The 20,375-nt window shown below is 48.1% G+C and overlaps 1 protein-coding gene across 3 annotated transcripts in view; it reads left to right on the top strand.

Moving 5' to 3' along the window:
- The window catches only part of shank3b (SH3 and multiple ankyrin repeat domains 3b), a 55,771-nt gene that overhangs the window by 32,034 nt on the left and 3,362 nt on the right, over positions 1-20,375 (top strand). Inside the window, exons 16-26 of one of the 3 annotated variants that reach the window (XM_079263576.1) lie at positions 593-675; positions 4,747-4,871; positions 7,383-7,515; positions 8,702-8,782; positions 8,866-8,883; positions 12,125-12,255; positions 12,987-13,080; positions 14,444-15,052; positions 16,276-16,569; positions 18,356-19,655; positions 19,730-19,756. In XM_079263576.1, the coding sequence (XP_079119702.1) occupies positions 593-675; positions 4,747-4,871; positions 7,383-7,515; positions 8,702-8,782; positions 8,866-8,883; positions 12,125-12,255; positions 12,987-13,080; positions 14,444-15,052; positions 16,276-16,569; positions 18,356-19,655; positions 19,730-19,756 (2,895 nt within the window). The remainder of the gene's footprint in view (positions 1-592; positions 676-4,746; positions 4,872-7,382; positions 7,516-8,701; positions 8,783-8,865; positions 8,884-12,124; positions 12,256-12,986; positions 13,081-14,443; positions 15,053-16,275; positions 16,570-18,355; positions 19,656-19,729; positions 19,757-20,375) is intronic. The other 2 variants (XM_079263578.1, XM_079263577.1) reach the window with 2 other exon arrangements.

Below are 20,375 nucleotides of genomic sequence, written 5' to 3'. Positions count from 1 at the left end.
GATTAACAGGGAGGTGGGCTCCGTTTCTCCCACACATGGATAATTATTACTGTGCATTGTGACATAAACACAGCAGCAACGCTAACTGATCGCTGCTAACGGCGCTACGTTCATCTGCAGACGGCAGAGGAGGAAAAACTGCTGTAAAAACATTCAATTCTTTTTTTTTTTTTTACATATTAAATCAGCTTTAAGGTTTCATTTGAACCTTTTCATAAGTAAAAAAGTCAAGCGGAGTTTGTTTCATAAAAAGTGACGTGATCAGATATTCAGGCTTAAAATAAGTTGAATGATTGATTTCAGAAAAAAAGAGGTTTTTACAGCATTTTTACAGCAGTTTATACGGTCCCCGTTGTCCTGGTGGTCTTTCTTACAAAAAGAAATCTAACCGTAGGAGGTAAGATGACCAAAACTATGGGGAAATGACTCCACAGCCCCTCCTCGGTGTGTACGTAGATATAACACACACCGCGGTGGAGGTGGCCATCTCCTGATGGTTGTAGGACCTCTGCTGTTGGAGGCTTCATGGTCACCCACTGCAGACATGTCTGTTTGGACGGACTCAGATTTCTAACTGAAGTTTGGGTTCCAGCGACTACGTGATCGAGGAGAAGACGGCCGTGCTGCAGAAGAGAGAGAGCGAGGGATTTGGCTTCGTCCTCAGAGGAGCTAAAGGTAGAAACGGTGGGAGGGATGCAGGAGTGGTGGGTGTTTGGAGGAAGAGAGAAGCTTCTCCTGCGTTGTTTTGTAACATCCACACCGCAGCTCTGCTTTCCAGTGAAGTGCTAACTGGATTAGCAATGCTGCTAGGTCTCCCTTGCAAAAAGACGACGTGAGAATCTATTCATCCAGTTCACCTGCTAATTAGACTTAATCAGCATCCGTCCATTATCTGATTAACGGTGGTGGGGTCCACCCAGGACAGGTTGCCAGTCCATCGCAGGGCCAATACAAAGAGACAACCAATCAACCTCACAGCACGACGGTCACTGGTTCCATTCCCGGCTGAGGATGTTCCTGTTTTGGAGTCCGCTCCGGCTTCCTCCCACCGTCCAAAGACAGCCATGTTAGGTTAACTGGTTACTCTCTGCGATGGCCAGGGCCAACACAGGGCTGTTGGCCTGTCTCACTCACCCAGACTTCCTGTCGACCCTCGATTGGACAAATGAATAATTAACCTCATGTGCATGTCTTTGGACGGTAGGAGGAAGCTGGAGTACCAGGCACACTCCTCACAGAAAGTCACCTGTTCGAGCGGCGCCACTGTGCAGTCAGAACCAGATAATCCAGTTAGCTTTAGCATGCTAATTATTATCCTGATCAACCTGCAGTCTGAGCCAATCAAACTTGAGCAGAAATAAACTCATATTACACGGAAACATGACGTCCTGTTTATGCTGCAGTTTGTTGTTACCACGGTGACTGTTACTCTGCTTTTCCTAAATCAGATGAGCTGCTGATTGTAATCAATATCCATCCATTCTCCACCGCTTACCGGGGGTCGGGTCGCGGGGGCAGCAGCCTAAGCATGGAAGCCACATTTACCAACTCTGCGGGGGGATCCCGAGGCGTTCCCAGGCCAGCCGAGAGATATAATCCCTCCAGCGTGTCCTGGGTCTTCCCCGGGGTCTCCTCCCAGAGGGACGTGCCTGGAACACCTCACCAGGGAGGTCCAGGAGGCATCCTGACCAGATGCCCGAGCCACCTCAACTGGTTCCTCTCGATGCGGAGGAGCAGCGGCTCTACTCTGATCTCCTCCCGGATGACCGAGCTCCTCACCCTATCTCTAAGGGAGAGCCCGGCCATCCTGCAGAGGAAACTCATTTCGGCCGCCTGTATACGAGATCTCGTTCTTTCGGTCACGACCCACAGCTCATGACCATAGGTGAGGGTAGGAACGTAGATCGACTGGTAAATGGAGAGCTTCGCCTTCTGGTTCAGCTCCTTCTTCACCACGACAGACCTGCGCAGAGTCCGCATTACTGCAGACGCCGCACCGATCCATCTGTCCATCTCACGCTCCATCCTTCCCTCACTCATGAACAAGTCCCCGAGATATTTAAACTCCTCCACTTGAGGCAGGACCTGACTCCCGACCCGGAGAGGGCAATCCACCCTATTCCGGCTGAGGACCATGGTCTCAGATTTGGAGGTGCTGATTCTCATCCCGGCCACTTCACACTCGGCCGCAAATCGCTCAAGCGAGAGCTGGAGATCACGACCAGATGAAGCCAACGGGACCACATCATCTGCAAAAAGCAGGGACCCAATCCTGAGGCCACCAAGTCGGATCCCCTCAACACCTCGGCTGCACCTAGAAATTCTGTCCATATGAGTTATGAACAGAATCCGCGATAAAGGGCAGCCTTGGCGGAGTCTAACCCTCACCGGAAACGAATCCGACTTACAACCGGCAATGCGGACCAAGCTCTGACACCTGTCGTACAGGGACCGGACAGCTCGTACAAGGGGGTCCGGTACCCCATACTCCCGGAGTAGCCCCCGGGGGACACGGTCGAATGCCTTCTCCAGGTCCACAAAGCACATGTAGACTGGTTGGGCAAACTCCCATGCCCCCTCCAGGACCCCAAAGAGGGTACAGAGCTGGTCCACTGTTCCGCGACCAGGACGAAAACCACACTGCTCCTCTTCTCCAGAACCCCTGAATAGACCTTACCAGGGAGGCTGAGGAATTGGAACACACCCTCCGGTTCCTCTTCTTAAAAAGGGGGACCACCACCCCAGTCTGCCAATCCAGCGGCACTGTCCCCGATGTCCACGTGATGCTGCAGAGGCGTGTCAGCCAGGACAGCCCCACAGCATCCAGAGCCTTAAGGAACTCCGGGCGGATCTCATCCACCCCCGGGGCCTTGCCGCCAAGGAGTTTTTTGACCACCTCAGCGACTTCAGCCCCAGAGATAGGAAGCACTGACTCCCGACTCGGGAGGACAGTGCTTCCTCCCGGGTCAGGGGAAAGTCCACCCCTGAGTCCCCCTGCTCTGCTTCCTCATCGGAAGACGTGTTGGTAGGATTGAGGAGGTCTTCCAAGTATTCCTTCCACCGACCCACAACGTCCCGAGTTGAGGTCAGCAGCTTCCCACCTCCACTGTACACAGTGTTGACGGAGCACTGCTTCCCCTTCCTGAGCCGCCGGATGGTGGACCAGAATTGCCTCGAAGCCGTCTGGAAGTCTTTCTCCATGGCCTCGCCGAACTCCTCCCATGCCAGAGTTTTTGCCTTGGCGACAGCCAAAGCTGCATGCCGCTTAGCCTATTGGTACCCATCAGTTGCCTCCAGAGTCCCACAGGCCAGTAGGACTCCTTATTCAGCTTGACGGCATCCCTTGCTGCTGGTGTCCACCACCGAGTCCTGGGATTACCGCCTTGACAGACCCCAACGACCTTACAGCCACAGCTCCGGCGTGCTGCCTCAGCAATAGAGGCACGGTCGGACTCAATGTCCCCCGCCTCACTCGGGACATGGTTGAGCTCTGCTGAAGGTGGGAGTTGAGGCTCGCTCTGATGGGGGACTCAGCCAGATGTTCCCTGCAGACCCTCACAACACGTTTGGGCCTGCCAGATCTGACCAGCTTCCTCCCCCACCATCTGAGCCAACTCACCACCAGGTGGTGATCAGTTGACAGCTCCGCCCCCCTCTTCACCCGAGTGTCCAAGGCATGTGGCCGCAGGTCCGACGATACGACTACAAAATCCATCATCGAACTGCGGCCCAGGGAATCCTGATGCCAGGTGTACATATGGACACTCTTATGTTGGAACATGGTGTTCGTTATGGACAATCCATGACGAGCACAGAAGTCCAATAACAAAACACCATTTTGGTTCAGAGGGGGGGGGACCATGCCTCCCAATCACTCCCCTCCAGGTCTCACTGTCATTGCCCACGTGAACATTGAAGTCCCCCAGCAGAACAATGGAGTCCCCAGAAGGAGCACCCTCCAGCACTCCCTCCAAGGACTCCAGAAAGGGTGGGTACTCTGAACTGCTGTTCGGTGCATAAGTACAGACAACAGTCAGGACCCGTCCCCCCACCCGGAGGCGGAGGGAAACTACCCTTTCATCCACCGGGGTAAACCCCAACGTGCAGGCACCAAGCTGGGGGCTGATGAGAATGCCCACACCTGCTCGGCGCCTCCCACCACGAGCAACTCCAGAGTGGAAGAAGGTCCAGCCCCTCTCGAGGGTTCTGGTTCCAGAGCCCAAGCCATGCGTCGAGGTGAGTCCAACTATATCTAGTCGGAACCGCTCAACCTCGCGCACAAGCTCAGGCTCCTTCCCCACCAGAGAGGTGACGTTCCACGTCCCTAGAGCCAGCTTCTGCAGCTGGGGATCGGACCGCCAGGGTCCCCGCCCCTTGCTGCCACCCAGCTCACATTGCACCCGACCCCTACGGCTCCTCCTACAGATGGTGAGCCCACAGGAGGTTGTAATAAATATTACAACTATTGTTCAGTATTCTAATGACAAATTTTATATTGATATGTAATCAATATAAAATTAGTCATTTGAATCCTGAATTATGGGAAATAATTCACTATAAAATGTCTCATCTCTCTGTCCTCTCAGTTAGGTGTTTTAACCAGGCTGAACTGTAGATGTGAAGATGTAAATCTCTGTTGGTGTCTACTTATGCTCAAATCTGATTGGCTGAGGAGGAACTTGTGCAGGTGGACCCTTCTCTCTGCAGCAGCTTCCATCTCACCTCTCAACGTTGTTGCATTTCCAGCCGAGACACCCATCGAGGAGTTTGCCCCCACACCTGCGTTTCCTGCTCTGCAGTACCTGGAGTCTGTTGATCAGGGGGGCGTGGCCTGGAGGGCGGGGCTTCGGACAGGAGACTTCCTCATAGAGGTAACTGCCGCCATCCAGCAGGTGTTGTTTTTACCTGTGAAGAGTTTGGATATTGAAGTTATTAAACATAAAAGTGATTGAAATTTCTGACTATGTTATTTATTTCTGGACATCATGTGATCAGATCTGATCAGTGTTTCACATTAAACTCATACGGAGGATCAGCCGTGTCTGTAAATACCGCTGGGGCCAAAAGCTTTGAGAAACACACACATATTAAAGTCTCCTGAATGTAAAGAAGATCAAAAATATCAAACGATATCACCGGTCACCCTCTACAAGCCCACGCTATTCTGGTCGGTTGCCAGGTTATGCAACTTGCAGATGGGCGGAGCCTCCGTCACCCGTATGAGCTTATCTTTGGGCCGTTTCCACTTGTCGCCACCTTGACAGCATCATGTGTGTCATCACTCCTGCAAAATGCAAAAATGTGCAGAGAGGGTGGATGATTGAAACCCACCACCAACCTGCTTGAAGCTAACGGGCATTAACTGAGGAAGGAAGGCTAAGGCTAACGCGGTTAGCTGGCTAAAAACTGTGCTTGCGCTACACTCTGCCTTATTGCAGTGGGATATTAGATACCTGTCGGTCCAGAAGACACGCCCTAAACATATTCAGATTAAATTATCTCTAAAGGGAAGAGTTGAACCCCCCCCTCCCACCATTTCCAGCTTTCTGCTGTAACGTTGGCTGGCAGCCGATGAGTTAACCCACTTTTATAAAAACTACACTTTCATCACTTTGTTACTGATCGAGATCGGCGTTTATATTATTTATCCTTGTTTGCTCGCTCAGCTCTGCTCGCCTGTGCTGTCTGAGTCGAGATGCAGTCACATGACCAAAAACATGTGAGTGTTACAGTGAACATTATAAATCCAAGCTGCAAGGTCCGTCTTCGCCATGAAAACAAACCACAAAACGAAGCTTGTTTCCACTAAACACCAGGACCAGCTGATGTGTCAGGTGAGTGTCGACAAAGACCACTGGATGCTTTACAAGGAGGTCTCAACACAGTTCCCTGCAGGGAAATGAATCATTTATACTTTCAGATATCGGACGTCCCGCAAGCTGCAGGATCCGACTAGCAGCAGGCAGGGGAGATCGACGCCGCCGCTCTTCTGCAGGGAAACCATCAGGATCAGACCGATCCGTCAGTTCAGAGCATAGACCGTATGTAAAAAGATGGACGGAGCCTCCGTGACGTCACCCGTAGGTTTCTGAAGAGCTGAATTGAAGCTCGGTGGGCGGTTCCTACCATCACCATCTTGACAGGGACATGCGCGTCGTCTCTCCCAGAAAATACAAATATGGGCAAATAAGGTGGAGCTGCGAGGGGGGCTGTGAGCATCATGGTGGATGATTGACATCGAGCGAACTCCGAGCTGCCTGTCGCTAAGAGCTAACCGAGCTAACCTGGAGATAACAGGAGCTAACCAGCTAACGGAGGTAAGCGGGCTAAAGCTAAGTCACATTGTTAACCGGCTAAAAACCGCGGTTGTTCTACGTTCTTCTGACTTGAAGCGGGAGATTGGGTACCTGTCAATCAAAAGGACACGCCCCTAAATATGCCGAACTTCAAGATTAAATGACTTTTAAGCGGGCGAGTTAGAAAAAAATTCACTCCCCCCCACAGTTGTCATGAAGGTAAACCTGACCTATTAAACCTAAAATGGATTTCTGAACCAGGCTGTAAACATGTTTATTCCTGCTGTAAACATGTTTATTTCTGCTGTGAAGTTGGTCTTTTTAACATGGGAGTCTATGGGGATTCGCTCTGTTTTGCAGCCCCTAGTGGATGAAGGGGGAACTGCAGTTTTATGCACTTCCGTATAGGCTTCACTTTTAACCGCCAGAGGCTCGGTCCATCTTTCATATACGGTCTATGGTCCCGAGTCACACTGACCGTAAAGATCCAGAGACCTTCATATGTTCAGCTGCTTCTCAGCCGAAACGTCGCTTCCCGCCCATCCAAGCAGTTTTACCAACTCGTCCGGCCTGATGGACGAACCACAGGTCAGCCATGAGTCGGGATTCAGCCAGAAGCTGATTGACGGCTGAACTAAAGTAAAGCTTTGTTTGTAGTAGTGAGTAAAAGTAAATATACGTGTAAAACGGCTGAAAACGAGGCAGGAGACGTCCGTTTGTCTTTCTCCAAACTTTTGGCCACGTCTTTCTAAAGATGCTGAAAAAACTTCATGTTAAAAATGATCAGAAATAAAGACTGAAGTCTGATTAGACGCCAAGCCGCAAACCAGAGACGTCAAAGTGCTTCTGGTTCTGGTCCAGGATCCAGAAGAAGTTGGTTCTCACCCAGAACTGGACTTAGACCAGCAGTCCAGTCTGGTTGCCGACGGCGACTGAATGCAGCTCTGTTCAGGCATCGTCCAGCAGGAAACTGGAGGTTAACTGGTCTGATGGTCTCTGTGACCCACACCAGTCTAACTGGTTCTGGAGCCAGTTTGATGGAAAACTCCTGTGTTAAATCTGCCCACCTGTCCGGGTTGTCTCCAGGTGAACGGGACGGACGTGGTGAAGGTGGGTCACCGGCAGGTGGTCTCTCTGATCCGACAGGGAGGAAGTCGCCTACTGATGAAGGTCGTGTCAGTTTCCAGGAAGTCTGAATCCAACCTGATCAGGAAGAAAGGTTTGGCTTTTTTCTTTAGCAGGCACCAATATCTTCACATCTAATCAGCTTTATTGATTAACGAAGAAGACATAAAACGTCTAATGAGCTCATCTATGTAGCACGGTGGAGGCGGTGTGATGGCTCGTTCCGGCTCGCGCTCCCCGATTGTCATCACGATGTCGCAGCGACATCATCAGGCTAATAAAACCTCTCACGCCATCTAGTTTGTCCGATTCAAGAGGAAATAAATACGTTCTCACCGGCGTTTTACAGAAACTGTGGAAACCTTCGAACAGTCAGGAAAACTTTCCGTACGTTTCAGAGCCGACATGTTTGAACAAAGTCCGACCAAACCACCGCAGCGTTGGCGTCAGATTTTTAAAATAACTTTTTTTACTCTGAAATAACGGCGGAAACTGTCAGAACATCAGAATTCCTAAACTCAACACGTCCTCTCCGTTCCGCAGCTACATTAACGCTGCAGTCACCTGAGAATCTGGAGCACCTGCTGGCCGTCCTGCAGCAGCGCTTTTACATTACAGTGATTATTTACACGAGGAGATGGAGGTTACGACCTGGTCACATGGTTAATAAACGCCTCCGAGCCTCATTGGCCACGAGACTTTATTCCCTTTCAACTCAGAATGAATAAAACTTAAATTCTCTTTAAAAAGATTTAGCGTCTAATTCCAGATGAAAGCGACTTAAATCGGAAGTTCAGCGGCTGGTTTATGAAGTCCTTTACGTTAAAGTCCGGTCGCTCTGAGCATGCTCGTTCCTGTCCAATCAGAAGCCTCCCCACCACCCCCCCCTTGATCTGAAGCAGAGTTTCGTGAAATAAATGCGTTTTCCATGTAAACGTGAAGGAGAACACGCAACACACTGCAGACTGTGTGTTCAGAACGAGTTAATAGAGTTTGGACGTAACGCTGCTTTTACATCATTCTAATCTCGTTGCGTGGTTATTTGTACGTTTTTTCTCGCTTCTGCACACGGATCGTCGGTTTCCAGTCGAAGAGGAAGCATGCAAACAGTTCTGGCATCTACGAACACATTAATGAACCTGATGAAGCCGTTTCGTAGGAAGATGATGATGATGATGATGTTTATTTTTATCTTCGTAATGTGAACGACAGGTTAAAGCCTGTGTTTGTCTCTGATGAGCGACATGAAACTTCAAGTGTGATCTGTTCTCACCTTGTAGCTCCGCCCCCTCCAAAACGAGCCCCGAGCACGTCGCTGACCCTCCGGTCCAAGTCCATGACGGCTGACCTGGAGGATATCGGTAAAACACACACACACACACATACACAGAGTTTAGAGCTGAACTGTAGCGGTGTGTGTTGCTGACCTTTGCTCTGTCCGCAGCCAGGAGGAGACGCTTCGGTGAGTCACATGACCTCTTGGTGGTTTGTGTGTTGTGGTGTTTTGGCGTGAAGTACCCGTGACATCATGAGGTGTGTCCACCAGCAGCAACCAGCTCAGAGTTTAGATCAGGGCGTGAAACCTTCGGTCCCCCCCAGGTGGTCAGATCTGTCAAACTTTCCCGAGACAGGAAGACAACGCCGTCTTTTCTTTTTGTCTGACTGGACAGGTGAAGCGCTGAGTCAGCACACGTGTGGAAATGCTCATACATGTGCATTTACTCAGTTCCAGACGCCTGCAATAAATATTTACTGGTCGCTAAACTATTTAAATTAACAAATGTGAATTAAAATATTTCAGTCAAAAATATAAAAATATTTCTTTATATTGTATAAATAGTACATAGAACGACAGTAAGTTTTGTATGTAAAGATTTATGTCTAGAAAATATAACTAATCAAACTGACAGGATATTTTTGTTTTCTACAAGTTAATTAAATATAAACATCTTTATTATTTGGTCTGAAGGGAAAATGTCTATTTATACGTCACCGCCATATTGGATGGGTCGCCGCCATATTGGATGGGTCAACCCTCGATTCAATATAGTTTCCCCACATAACTGTTTTCTATGGAACAACACGTATATATTACACACATACTAAACACTTTTCTACATAACTGGTTTATAAATAGTGAATAATCTACTAAATGCAATGATAAATTTTACTCCTATGAGGTGTTTATGGAGAAATGTGACATTGATGCTTCACAAAGAGTTTACATGGTAACTGAGTCTATTCCTGTTAGTATTGTTTCTCTGTCTGCAACAGGAGCTTTCCAACTATTCCAGTTATCCCAGTTAGGGATAATAGATGTAACAATGCTTTTATTCCAAACTTACATGATCCTGTCACAACTCCTACATGGAAACACTCCTGGACAAAAAACTCTGGAACTTAATCTTCCTGCTGCCTCATCAGGATATAAATGCAAACAAAATCAAAGACGTTCTGTTTGAACTGGTGCACAGGTTCGACCCTTCAAAAGTAAATCCATCCACTTTCTGTCCTACGGTATGTAACACCTGTACATGTGGATGTGAGCAAAGAGAAGTGTCTATACACCTCCTCACTTGGTGCAGTCATAAGCTCTCACGGCTTCTCCTATCACTGTTATGCTGATGACACTCAGCTTTTCCTCCTGATGACGAATCAACAAAAAAATAAATAAATAAATAAAAAGCCTCTAGCACTTCATGGAAGGACCTGCATCCAACTGGACAGTCCACCTTCCTAAGATGTCCCCTGCTGTTTGATATCGTGCTTGTGATGTTCTCAGTCATCTGTTAAGTCGCTTTGGATAACAGCGTCTGCTAAATGACTGTAGAATAGAATAGAATAGAAACCATCGAACATGTTGATTGTTTCCATGGAACTTCCTTTTGGTTCCACCTATAAAGACATGATGAGATTTTTATCTGAGCAAACTGGAAATACTTCCAATAGTCACTTATAATCTACCAGCCAATGACAAAGATTTAATTAATTTAATAATTAATTTTAATAATTATTTTTTAAGTCTTACTTGCATAAAATGATTTGGCATAAAAATCTACCCTCATTTTATAAGTTTAGAACCTTAAAGTGTATAAGAACCACATAGAAAATTCTAAAAGAAAAACAATAAGTTTACAAAAACAATAAAATTATGGAAACAATTTAATCTTAATGTAAAGCAGATCTTTTTCTTTAATGAGTTATTTTGTTTTATGTGGTTCTATTTTGTTCATGTACCATTATTAACTTAATTGTACAATTTTGATACAATATTTCAATTTCAGACTTTGTACAAATGTTTCGCTATATTAATAAATGTAAACAAAAAATAAGTCAACTGTAGTCGAGAAAACCAGCAACTATTCCTGAATTTTGTCCAGCATACGGTTGCAATAACCAGCAAAATATTGAGAGCAGATTGTGTGAAATTACATTTTACAAGGTTAAAAAATAATAATCTATTTAAGCTGATAAAAATAAATAAATCCAAATGCATCAATAAACAATCAAACATGATAGATTCAAATTAATTTATACATTATATTATAGCTACCTTATGTCTTTGTTAAATATTTTTATTAAAATATTTTAGCACATAGTTTTTAAAGTTTCACAGTGATCTGTATTAAGACAATATCTCTGTCCTTTGTAACAAACCAAACTGGGAGAAAAATCAGGTAAAAATTTGTGAAGTTATTGTTGTGGTTGGACCTACAGCTTACAGATAATCAGGCACATAGAGACCCATCCAAGATGGCGGCACGATGAAACGTCAGCTCGTTTAGACAGTGTGATACTATGCAGCGCCTACGTATGAGAGACATATGTCTATGGTTTTACCGGTCTGACCCACCGGAGATCAAACTGTGCTGAATCTGGACCTGGACTGGGACCAGTTTGGCATCCCTGATTCACATGCTGGATGTTGGACAAGTCAGGTCTCCAGATGGCGTTCCCACCGGGAACGGAGAGGAACTTTGGGTCTAAAGTCTCAGCAGGAAGAGAAATTTTGTGATCTAACTGGAACTTCTGGAAACTTCCAGGATACTGGTTCCTGGAAGGTTTGGTGGACAAACAGCTGATGATGTTGCCATGTTTCAGGGTCGCAGCTGAGGTTTGGTTTGCGTTTCCTTTTCATGATCAAACGATAAATCACCGTGAAACTGGCTCAATCTGGTCGTTTCTTCGTGGCGTTGTGACCCGCCATGACCGTCACTGCAGCTTTTCCTTCCTTTAGATGGACATTTAGGTAAACCTGCTGAATATTCAGACGCAAAACAAACCTGGATGGTTTATTATTAAACTGTTTCACTGACATGATCTGATAAAGTAAATCAGGTTTTATTTTAATTGACTCCAACAGCTCGATGTCCAGTCCAAACATTAATCTGATTCATGCGCGTTGCAGCGGGAAACATCCAAAACCTGCATGACTGCAGCGTTTGAGGACCCTCTATCTCAGCCGAGTCTCTCGACCAATCGCTCCCCTCAGCCTCCGATTGGTTTGATGAGGAATATAAGTTGCGTTCAGCACAAACCATGACGTCCATTTGGCGGCGCCATTCGTTCCAGTCTCTACACTCCTGCTGCGGTCCTGGACCCTGACGTGTTGTTGTTGTGTTCGTATTCTGTGTTTGTTTTGTTGTGATGTTACCGCGTATACTCGCCATTTCTTCACGTGGCTTTATGTTTCCGTCCTCCAGACAAACTGGACGAGATGTTAGCGGGAGGTCAACAGGAAGTCATTCTGAGGGCGCGTCCACCAGATGACTTCAGAGCAGCGACCGTCAAACAGAGACCGACGAGCCGACGGATCACGCAGGCGGAGATCAACGTAAGAAACGCGCTGCAGCTACCAGATCTGCTCAGGGTCCTGTGCCTGTCGATGACGTCCCGCTACACGATTGGCTGGATGGCGTAGAAGCCGGGGTTGGTCCAGACAACTTACGGAAGTAGTTTTTCAGTAAAGCGACTGACAAAGACAGCCATCGTTACCCACCGACCACAGCTCACCTCTAAAGTCCAGAGAGCAGAAAGACGTCACTCAGAAAACATGACACAATTAAAAATACGTAACAGTGTGACTTAACGTGAGTTTAAGCAATTGTTTTATTCATATTTTCAACATTTATTCGTAGCTTAAGCAGTAAAACACTCAAACTCTGAATCGTTTTTTAGGTGCAAGTTAGTGATGTGTTGAGGAGTTGCCATGGCAACCTTGGCAGTGGGGGTGAATCTAGACAAACTTACGTCACTGAAACATCCAGGAAGAAATAAAATGACTCCCGTTATTATTCTTCAGAATCAACTTTTCCTCATCAATGTTTCACTTTTCATTTCTTGATCAAACATTTAAATCAAAACCACTTTATTGATACGAGGAAAAGTTTCGGTTGCAAAGCAAAAAGATCTCCTGATAAATAGAAACCCGGGCAGAAATGGAGCGTAGTGTCGCCCTCAGCAGGCGCACGGTGCCGAGCCGATCTGGTACCTACAACAGCAACATGACCACGTCGAGCCAGGAGGAAGATGAACGGTGGGGGTTCTATGTTTGTGTTTCTGTAGTCGCTGTTTGAGCGGCAGGGTCTGGTGCCTCCCTCAGCTCCAGAGAAGAGCACCATGGCTTTACCCAGAGGGATGTCCAGGACCAAGAGCTTCGGTGAGACATGCACACACGCTCCATGCTGAAAACGTTCACACGAACATCAAAATGCAGTAACCGGGATTGGATTGTCTTCGTCTCACGTCTACACGCTCTGCTTAGATACGTGAAAAACCTGGTCGGCGTTTCCCGTCAATAATTCAGTCAGATTTCTTTTTTATTACGCATTTTTGGATTTTCTCACCGTTTGGTGCCGTAAACACAAAGAGAAGCTGCAATACAACACCATGATCCGAGTGAGAGAGCACATTCTGCTGCCGGCAGCTGCTCCGGCTTCACCGTACGCAGACGCTGCTAAAACTTTAGCATTTCTGCTAATCTAGAAGCTAATGAGCTGCAAAGTTTTACTTTGTTTCAATTTCCTGCTGCTTCTCGTAGTTTTTTTGTGTTTCTGCTTAAGACGGCATTTGCGTCCATCTAAACAGATCTGAAAAAAAATAGCGCATGAAGACTATGTGTGAACGTGTGAATCAGATTCATCAGAATCATATTGAGCCTGTTTACATGATCACTTCAATGATATGGTAACTCCAGAAACCAGATGTTCATGGAAACACGCTGCTTTAGCGTCACTTCCAGCCAATCGGCCATCTGTCCACAGCTGCACTTTTCTTTCTCTGTAACGTAGCGAAACGCGAGTGAAACATAGCATAGTGCGAGTGAAATGTAGCAAAACACGTGTGAAATGTAGCGAAACGCGTGTGAAATGTAGCAAAGCAAGAGTGAAACGTCGCAAAACGTGTGTGAAACGTAGCACAGCGCGAGTGAAACGTAGCGAAGCATGGGTGAAACGTACCCAAACGCTTGTGAAACGAAGCAAAATGTGAGTGAAACGTGGTGAAACGCAAATGAAATGTAGTGAAGTGCGAGTGAAATGTAGCGAAGCGCGAGTGAAACGTAGTGAAACACGTGTGAAACACAGCAAAGCGAGAGTGAAACGTCGCGAAACGTGTGTGAAACGTAGCACAGCGCGAGTGAAACGTAGTGAAGCGGGATTGAAACGTAGCGAAGCATGGGTTAAACGTACCCAAACGCATGTGAAACGTAGCAAAATGTGAGTGAAACGTAGCAAAATGTGAGTGAAACGTAGCAAAATGTGAGTGAAACGTGGCGAAACGCAAATGAAACGTAGCGAAACGTAGCAAAACGTGTGAAATGTAGCAAAACACGTGTGGAAAGTAGCGAAACATAGCAAAATGTGTGAAATGTTGCAAAACGTGTGAAAAGTAGCAAAACACGTGTGGAAAGTAGCGATACGTGTGTGTGAAACGTAGCGAACGGCGTGAAAAGGACGAAACACTTCCGCTAAGATGACCCGATGATTACCCTAATTTTCTCGTCTCCATGATTATCACGACAGGCACACCAGAAGACGACAGGATCACGGCTCTGATCAACGAGAGTCGGTTTCCACGGAGCTCCTCCCTGACAGACAGCTTCATCCCTCCTCCTCCTCAGACGGCCCCGCCTCCTCCCCCCTCTGCCTCCTCCACCTCCTCACTCTTCCTCCTCGACTCGGGCCCTCCTCCATCTTTCCTCCCTCCTCCTCCCCCGGCTCGAGGGGAGGGACTGACCCGTTCCAGCTTCAAGCCGGGGGCGGAGCCGAGGCTGCAGGAGCTGTCCGACTCACCGGCAAGAAGCCACGCCCACGCCGAGCGGCAGAGGAAAGCCAGATCCATGATCATCCTGCAGGACACGGCGGCACAGCTGCAGCCTGACGCACACGCCGGCTCCACGCACACGCTGCACACCGCCACGCACACCGCCACGCACACGCTGCACACCGCCACGCACACCTCTACGCTGTCCCTCCACAGCACCAGCCCCGCCCTCGGCCACTCGCCGCTGTCACGCCGCCGAGGTCGACCAATAGAGAACCCGTATGCTAATGTTGGACAGCAGGCTCCGCCCACCAAACCTCAGAGGAGGAAGTCTCCTTTGTTAAAACAACTTCCTGTTGAGGAGCAGGGTTAGCATTTCCTTTTTCTGCTTTCTGGGTGCATTATGGGATGTCCAGGCTCCATCTTTAACAGCTGATTGTTTTCATGCCGATGAGAAAGATATTAAATATCTCTGATATTAAATATGACATGTTTTACATCGGTAAAATCCACCATCCAGTGGGACTGGCTGGTCCAACTGGTTTCTCCTGAAGCTTTCAGCTCTGCAGTGGCGCCCTCTGCTGGAGGAAGCACAGGAACAATCATCTCACTAAAGCAGGAATTTACCTCAAATATCACTCTTTCAAAATATTTTGTGATATTTACTGCTTTTTATTTTCTGATGACCAGAACTTTACTGATGTAGCGCGCTTTAATTTCTTCATCTTCATCATTAGGAGCGTTTTAGTGAAATGTCAAGCATCAAGCATGTCGCGGCTGGAGTGTTCACCATGCTGAGACAGTTTTCTTACCATTAAATTCTAGTAAAGAAATCACAATAAATCGTATCTTTATCCTGTATTTTGACTCATATTGCCAGATTCTTGCCAGTACACCTCCCTACTGGTGGTAAACTTGCACATCTACATGACAAAAATCCATTGTCCCTTAAAAGTCTGCTATATCGCCGATACCCTCCCCAGTTCCTCAGGACTCTCAGACTGGACGGATGGTAGAAATGTTTTCCAGCGTTTCTATCCGTCCAGGAGGTTTACAATCCAGACACAACTTGTAGTGTTTATTCAGAGACTCTAGATGGTAAATCCACCATAATTTATCACATCTTCATCACCATCACTACCATGTTGCTAAGAGACCTGTATTTTCACCTGGACATGATGATGAAGACACTTCCTGTCAGACTTTCCACCAATCAGAGAGCTTAAACTGACGGTAACGTCCAATCAGGAGCAGCCAAAGATCAACAAGTGATGAGAAAAGCAGGAAAATAATGATCCTCTATGGCTGGAATAAAGCAAGACGTGAGAGTCTGATGTGCAGATGAGAAAAGGCTTGATCGCCGTTGCCCTGTGTGTTATTTCGACAAACTTCTGTTGGTAATAAATGGGCCAAAAATGGCAGAAAATGGCTTGAAGTTGTCAGGTTTAATATTTCTGGTTATGAATAAATGCTGTTAAATGCTGAAAAAAACTAATGTAGACCCCAGCGTAGCTTCTATTCTGCAAAAAGCCCAAACGGTGACGTTGAATGACAGATCTTCTCATCATCCGTTCTGTTTCCTTACTTCCAGGTATCGGAATGAAAGACCACGAGATGTCCAAGTCGGACGGAGCCGGACCTCCAAGCCCCAGCAGAGCCGAGCTGTACCAGCAGCAGGTTCTGTCAGAGCGCGCTCGGGTTCAGGGACGCCGCTCTTCTCTCTTCCTGTCTGTGGAGGGGGCGGGGTCAGAAAACCAGGCCCCACCGCTCCTGACTCAGAGCCATTCGATGGACGACCTCGGCGAGCTTCCCCCTCCGGCTCCCGTCCTATCACCTTCACCGACGCCTCACACCTTCCTCCACCCGCTGACCGGGAAACCGCTAGGTTCGTTCGAGATGTTGATCAGGTTGTTATTAATCTGAAAAGTGCGACGCAGTGCGTCCGTTAGAGTTTTAGATGAGTGGAAAGAAAATAAGGTGTTCATGTCTCCAAAATCATCTGCAAGCGTTCCAACAGCAACAGAATTAGCCTGAAAATGTTCTTTTTCCACGTCATGCCATGTTTGGCATCGTTTAAAACCTCTGTGATCTCAGTCACACTCAAGATTTCCCACGTATTAGCAACGAAACATGATCGTAAAACGAAGGGTTTTACGCCAAGCGTGGACTCTCATTCGCTGATATAAATTTCACACAGGGTCACTGGATCTTATTGGTCACATGACCAACCCCAGTAAGTTCCTGTCTGACTTTTTGCAGGATGTCTAAAGTCAAAATGCTAAAAAGAAATGTGTCTAAAAACCACCAGATGAGCTGGAAAAACATTCACCAGGAACAGCACAGAGTTGTCAATCAACACAGTTGACAACCAGTTAGTCCAGTTCAGGGTCGCGGGAAGCTGGAGTCCATCCCAGCAATCATTGGGCAAGAGACAGACACACCTGGACAGGTCGCCAGTCCACCGCAGGGCCACACAGAGACAGACAACCAGTCACACTTGGGACAATTTAGTGACCAATTAAGCCAACATGCATGTCTTTAGACGGCCGGAGAACCCAGAAAGAACCCACACAGACTCTGAGGACATGCAAACTGCATAAAGGTCCCTGCTCAAACTGCCCAGGCTCAAACCAGTGAGCTCCACGTTTTAGAAATGTCCTGCAGAATTAATTCTATGTACTGACTGGATCTGATGTCTGCAAATATCGTTTTCTAATAAAATATCTTTTATTTTACGATTCAAAAATCTAAAGGCTGTAAAAAGATTTTTTTTCTCATACTCGGAGTATAAAATCTTCCCGCTTCCAGCCTCATTCATACATTTTATCCCCAAAACTTTATCTGACTCACTCTCCCAAACAAGAAAACTTGCATAGAAACCAAGTGGCAACCTCCGGCGGTGAAAAGTGAAGCCTATGTGGAAGTGCATAAAACTGCAGTTCCCCCTTCATCCACTAGGGGCTGCAAAACAGAGCGAATCTCCATAGACTCCCATGTTAAAAAGACCAACTTCACAGCAGAAATAACCATGTTTACTGCCTGGTACCATTTTAGGTTTAATAGGTCAGGTTTACCTTCATGACAACTGTGGGGGGAGTAAATTTTTTTCTAACTCGCCCGTTTAAAAGTAATTTAATCTCGAAGTTCGACATATTTAGGGGCGTGTCCTTTTGATTGACAGGTACCCAATCTCCCGCTTCAAGTCAGAAGAACGTAGAACAACCGCGGTTTTTAGCCGGTTAACAACATGACTTAGTTTTAGCCCACTTACCTCTGTTAGCTGGTTAGCTCCTGTTATCTCCGGGTTAGCTCGGTTAGCTCTTAGCTACAGAAAGCTCGGAGTTCGCTCGATGTCAATCATCCACCATGATGCTCACAGCCCCCCTCTCACCTTCACCTCTTTGCCCATATTTGTATGGACTTCAATTCAGCTCTTCAGAAACCTACGGGTGACGTCACGGAGGCTCCGCCCACCTTTTATATACGTCTATGGTATAAAACTAATCTTCATGTGAAGATGACAGCTGTTGGTTCAAAATGTTGCTCGTTCACGTGTAGAGTCTCAGTCCACAACTCCAGTGGGCCGAGGACAGAACCTTCCTAGGTCTCTAGTTGTAGAAACTGTTTCTTCTTCTTCTTCACCCTCACCTGAACTTCTTGTCCCTCCTTAGACCCCTCCTCTCCCCTCGCCCTGGCTCTTGCTGCGAGAGAACGAGCGCTCACCGCCCGTACACCGAGTCCTGAGCCTCGAATCAAACACGCCTCTGCCTCCACCACGCCGGTCCACACCCCGGCTGCCAGTCCTGAAGGCAGACATAAGCGCACTCCTATCGCCACCCCCCAGAGCAGCCCCGAGCCGCGATCCAAGCGCACCACCCCTCAGACGAGCCCGGAGCAGCGAACCAAGCGCACCACACCCCAAACCAGCCCGGAGCTGAGGCACAAACGTATGACCCCGCCTCTTTTTCCCGACGGACAGGTGGAGCGACCTGAAACAGAGGGAGGAGTGACCTCACCAGCCGCCCCCTCCCCTGAGCGATGGAGACCCTCCCCCTTACCAGCGCTGGGCAATGAGAGCCATGCAGCTTTGATTGACAGGCGGAGGAGCCTTACAGTGGGGAGCTCAGAGGAAGAGGGCGGAGCTTACACCGTCACGCTTCCACCTGCTTTGTTGTCGTCCAGCGACGAGGAAACCAGGGAGGAGCTGCGCAGAATTGGTCTGGTGACTCCTCCCCCTGCCTTTGCTAGCCCCCCCGCCCCTCCTCCTCCATCTTCCCTCACTTTGTTGCCACGGCGAGGAGGAGAGGGAGGAGGAGGAGCAGATAGTGCTCCCGATTCCCTGGGTAGACGTGGAGACGAGGAGGAAGGAGGAGATGAACGTCTCCATGACAGCTCTTCCTCTCCCAGTTCCCTCCCTCCCTCCATCACCTTAGCTTCCCCACCTGTTCCCACCTCCCCCTCCTCCCCCCCTGCGACCCACCCTTCTCCCTCATCGGGCGTCACCTCCCCGTCTGCTCTGAAACCTCGCCTCCGGTCCCCGATCGGTCGGGGCCGCTCGGCGCTCCGGGACCCGTTACTGAAGCAATCATCGGACAGCGAACTCCTCCCCTCCGCCGCCTCCTCTTCCTCCCCCTCCTCCCCCCTCTGCTCCTCTCCCACCAGCGGCAGCACCCGGCAACCACGCTACCTGTTCCAGAGGAGGTCCAAGCTGTGGGGGGGCGGGGACGACGAGCGGCGGGGCATCAGCCCGGAGGACGGGGGAGGGCGTCCGGCGGCGCTGGGAGGACAGAGCTCTGGGTCGGCGGTGGACCTGACCAGCCGCTCGGCGTCGGCGCTGGAGCTGAGCGGCAGGGCCGGGTCCGGCCTGGATCTGGCCAACCGACTGCAGCTGCTCAACAAAGACAGCCACTCTCTGGGGGAGGAGCCGAGCCCCCTGGACCCGGGCCGGAGGTCGCCGGTGGGAGGAGCCAGGTACGCCCTGATGTTTTACACGCAGTGCAGATTGTGTGAGAGTGTGTGTTAACCGACTGTCGCTTGTGTTTCAGATGTGTGAAGAGTGGAGAGAGTAAATCGTAGGTTTTTAAACTCTGGTAAACATTTCTCCTTATTGCTCAGACGAGCTAACCGCTAACCAAAGTTTCCTGATGATTAACCACTAACCGTCTGCTCTTCACCCGCCGGGACTAATCCAGCGGGTTACTAACCGTAAACCAGTCTCATCCTATTGAGCTTCACATCTGTTGTTTCATTGGTCGGATATTCCGTCTGTATTCGGGTTCGACCAATGTGAGCTTTCTAAGATCAACGCCAGTTATGATGAAAATCTCAGATAACCGATTAGTCGGATGATTAATTAAAAATACAAATAAAATGAATAAAATAATTTTTTTGGCCCTTTAGCGTTGACAGCATCATAGACCTGCTACAGAGCATCAAACCTCCGTCTACTGATGGATTTATCCTCACATTTAGACCAGAGATGTATGGCTGAAATTACTAAAAAATAAGTTTATTAATGCAGCCCAACATTATATTAAATTTTCATTATTTTCTTTGTGATGAATCATAAACAAAAACCACAGATGCCTTTTCAGATGTCAAAACATGTCATCTCTGATAGAGTTGCATTTTAAGCCGCCAATAATCGTCCGACACGAACGTAACAACATATGCTGGGTTGCTGTTTCAGCC

This window comes from Telmatherina bonti (assembly GCF_933228915.1).
Source record: "Telmatherina bonti genome assembly, chromosome: 23".
NCBI lineage: Eukaryota > Metazoa > Chordata > Actinopteri > Atheriniformes > Telmatherinidae > Telmatherina > Telmatherina bonti.
The sequence above is the reverse complement of the archived record's forward strand: the minus strand, read 5'-3'. Positions and strand labels throughout refer to the sequence as shown.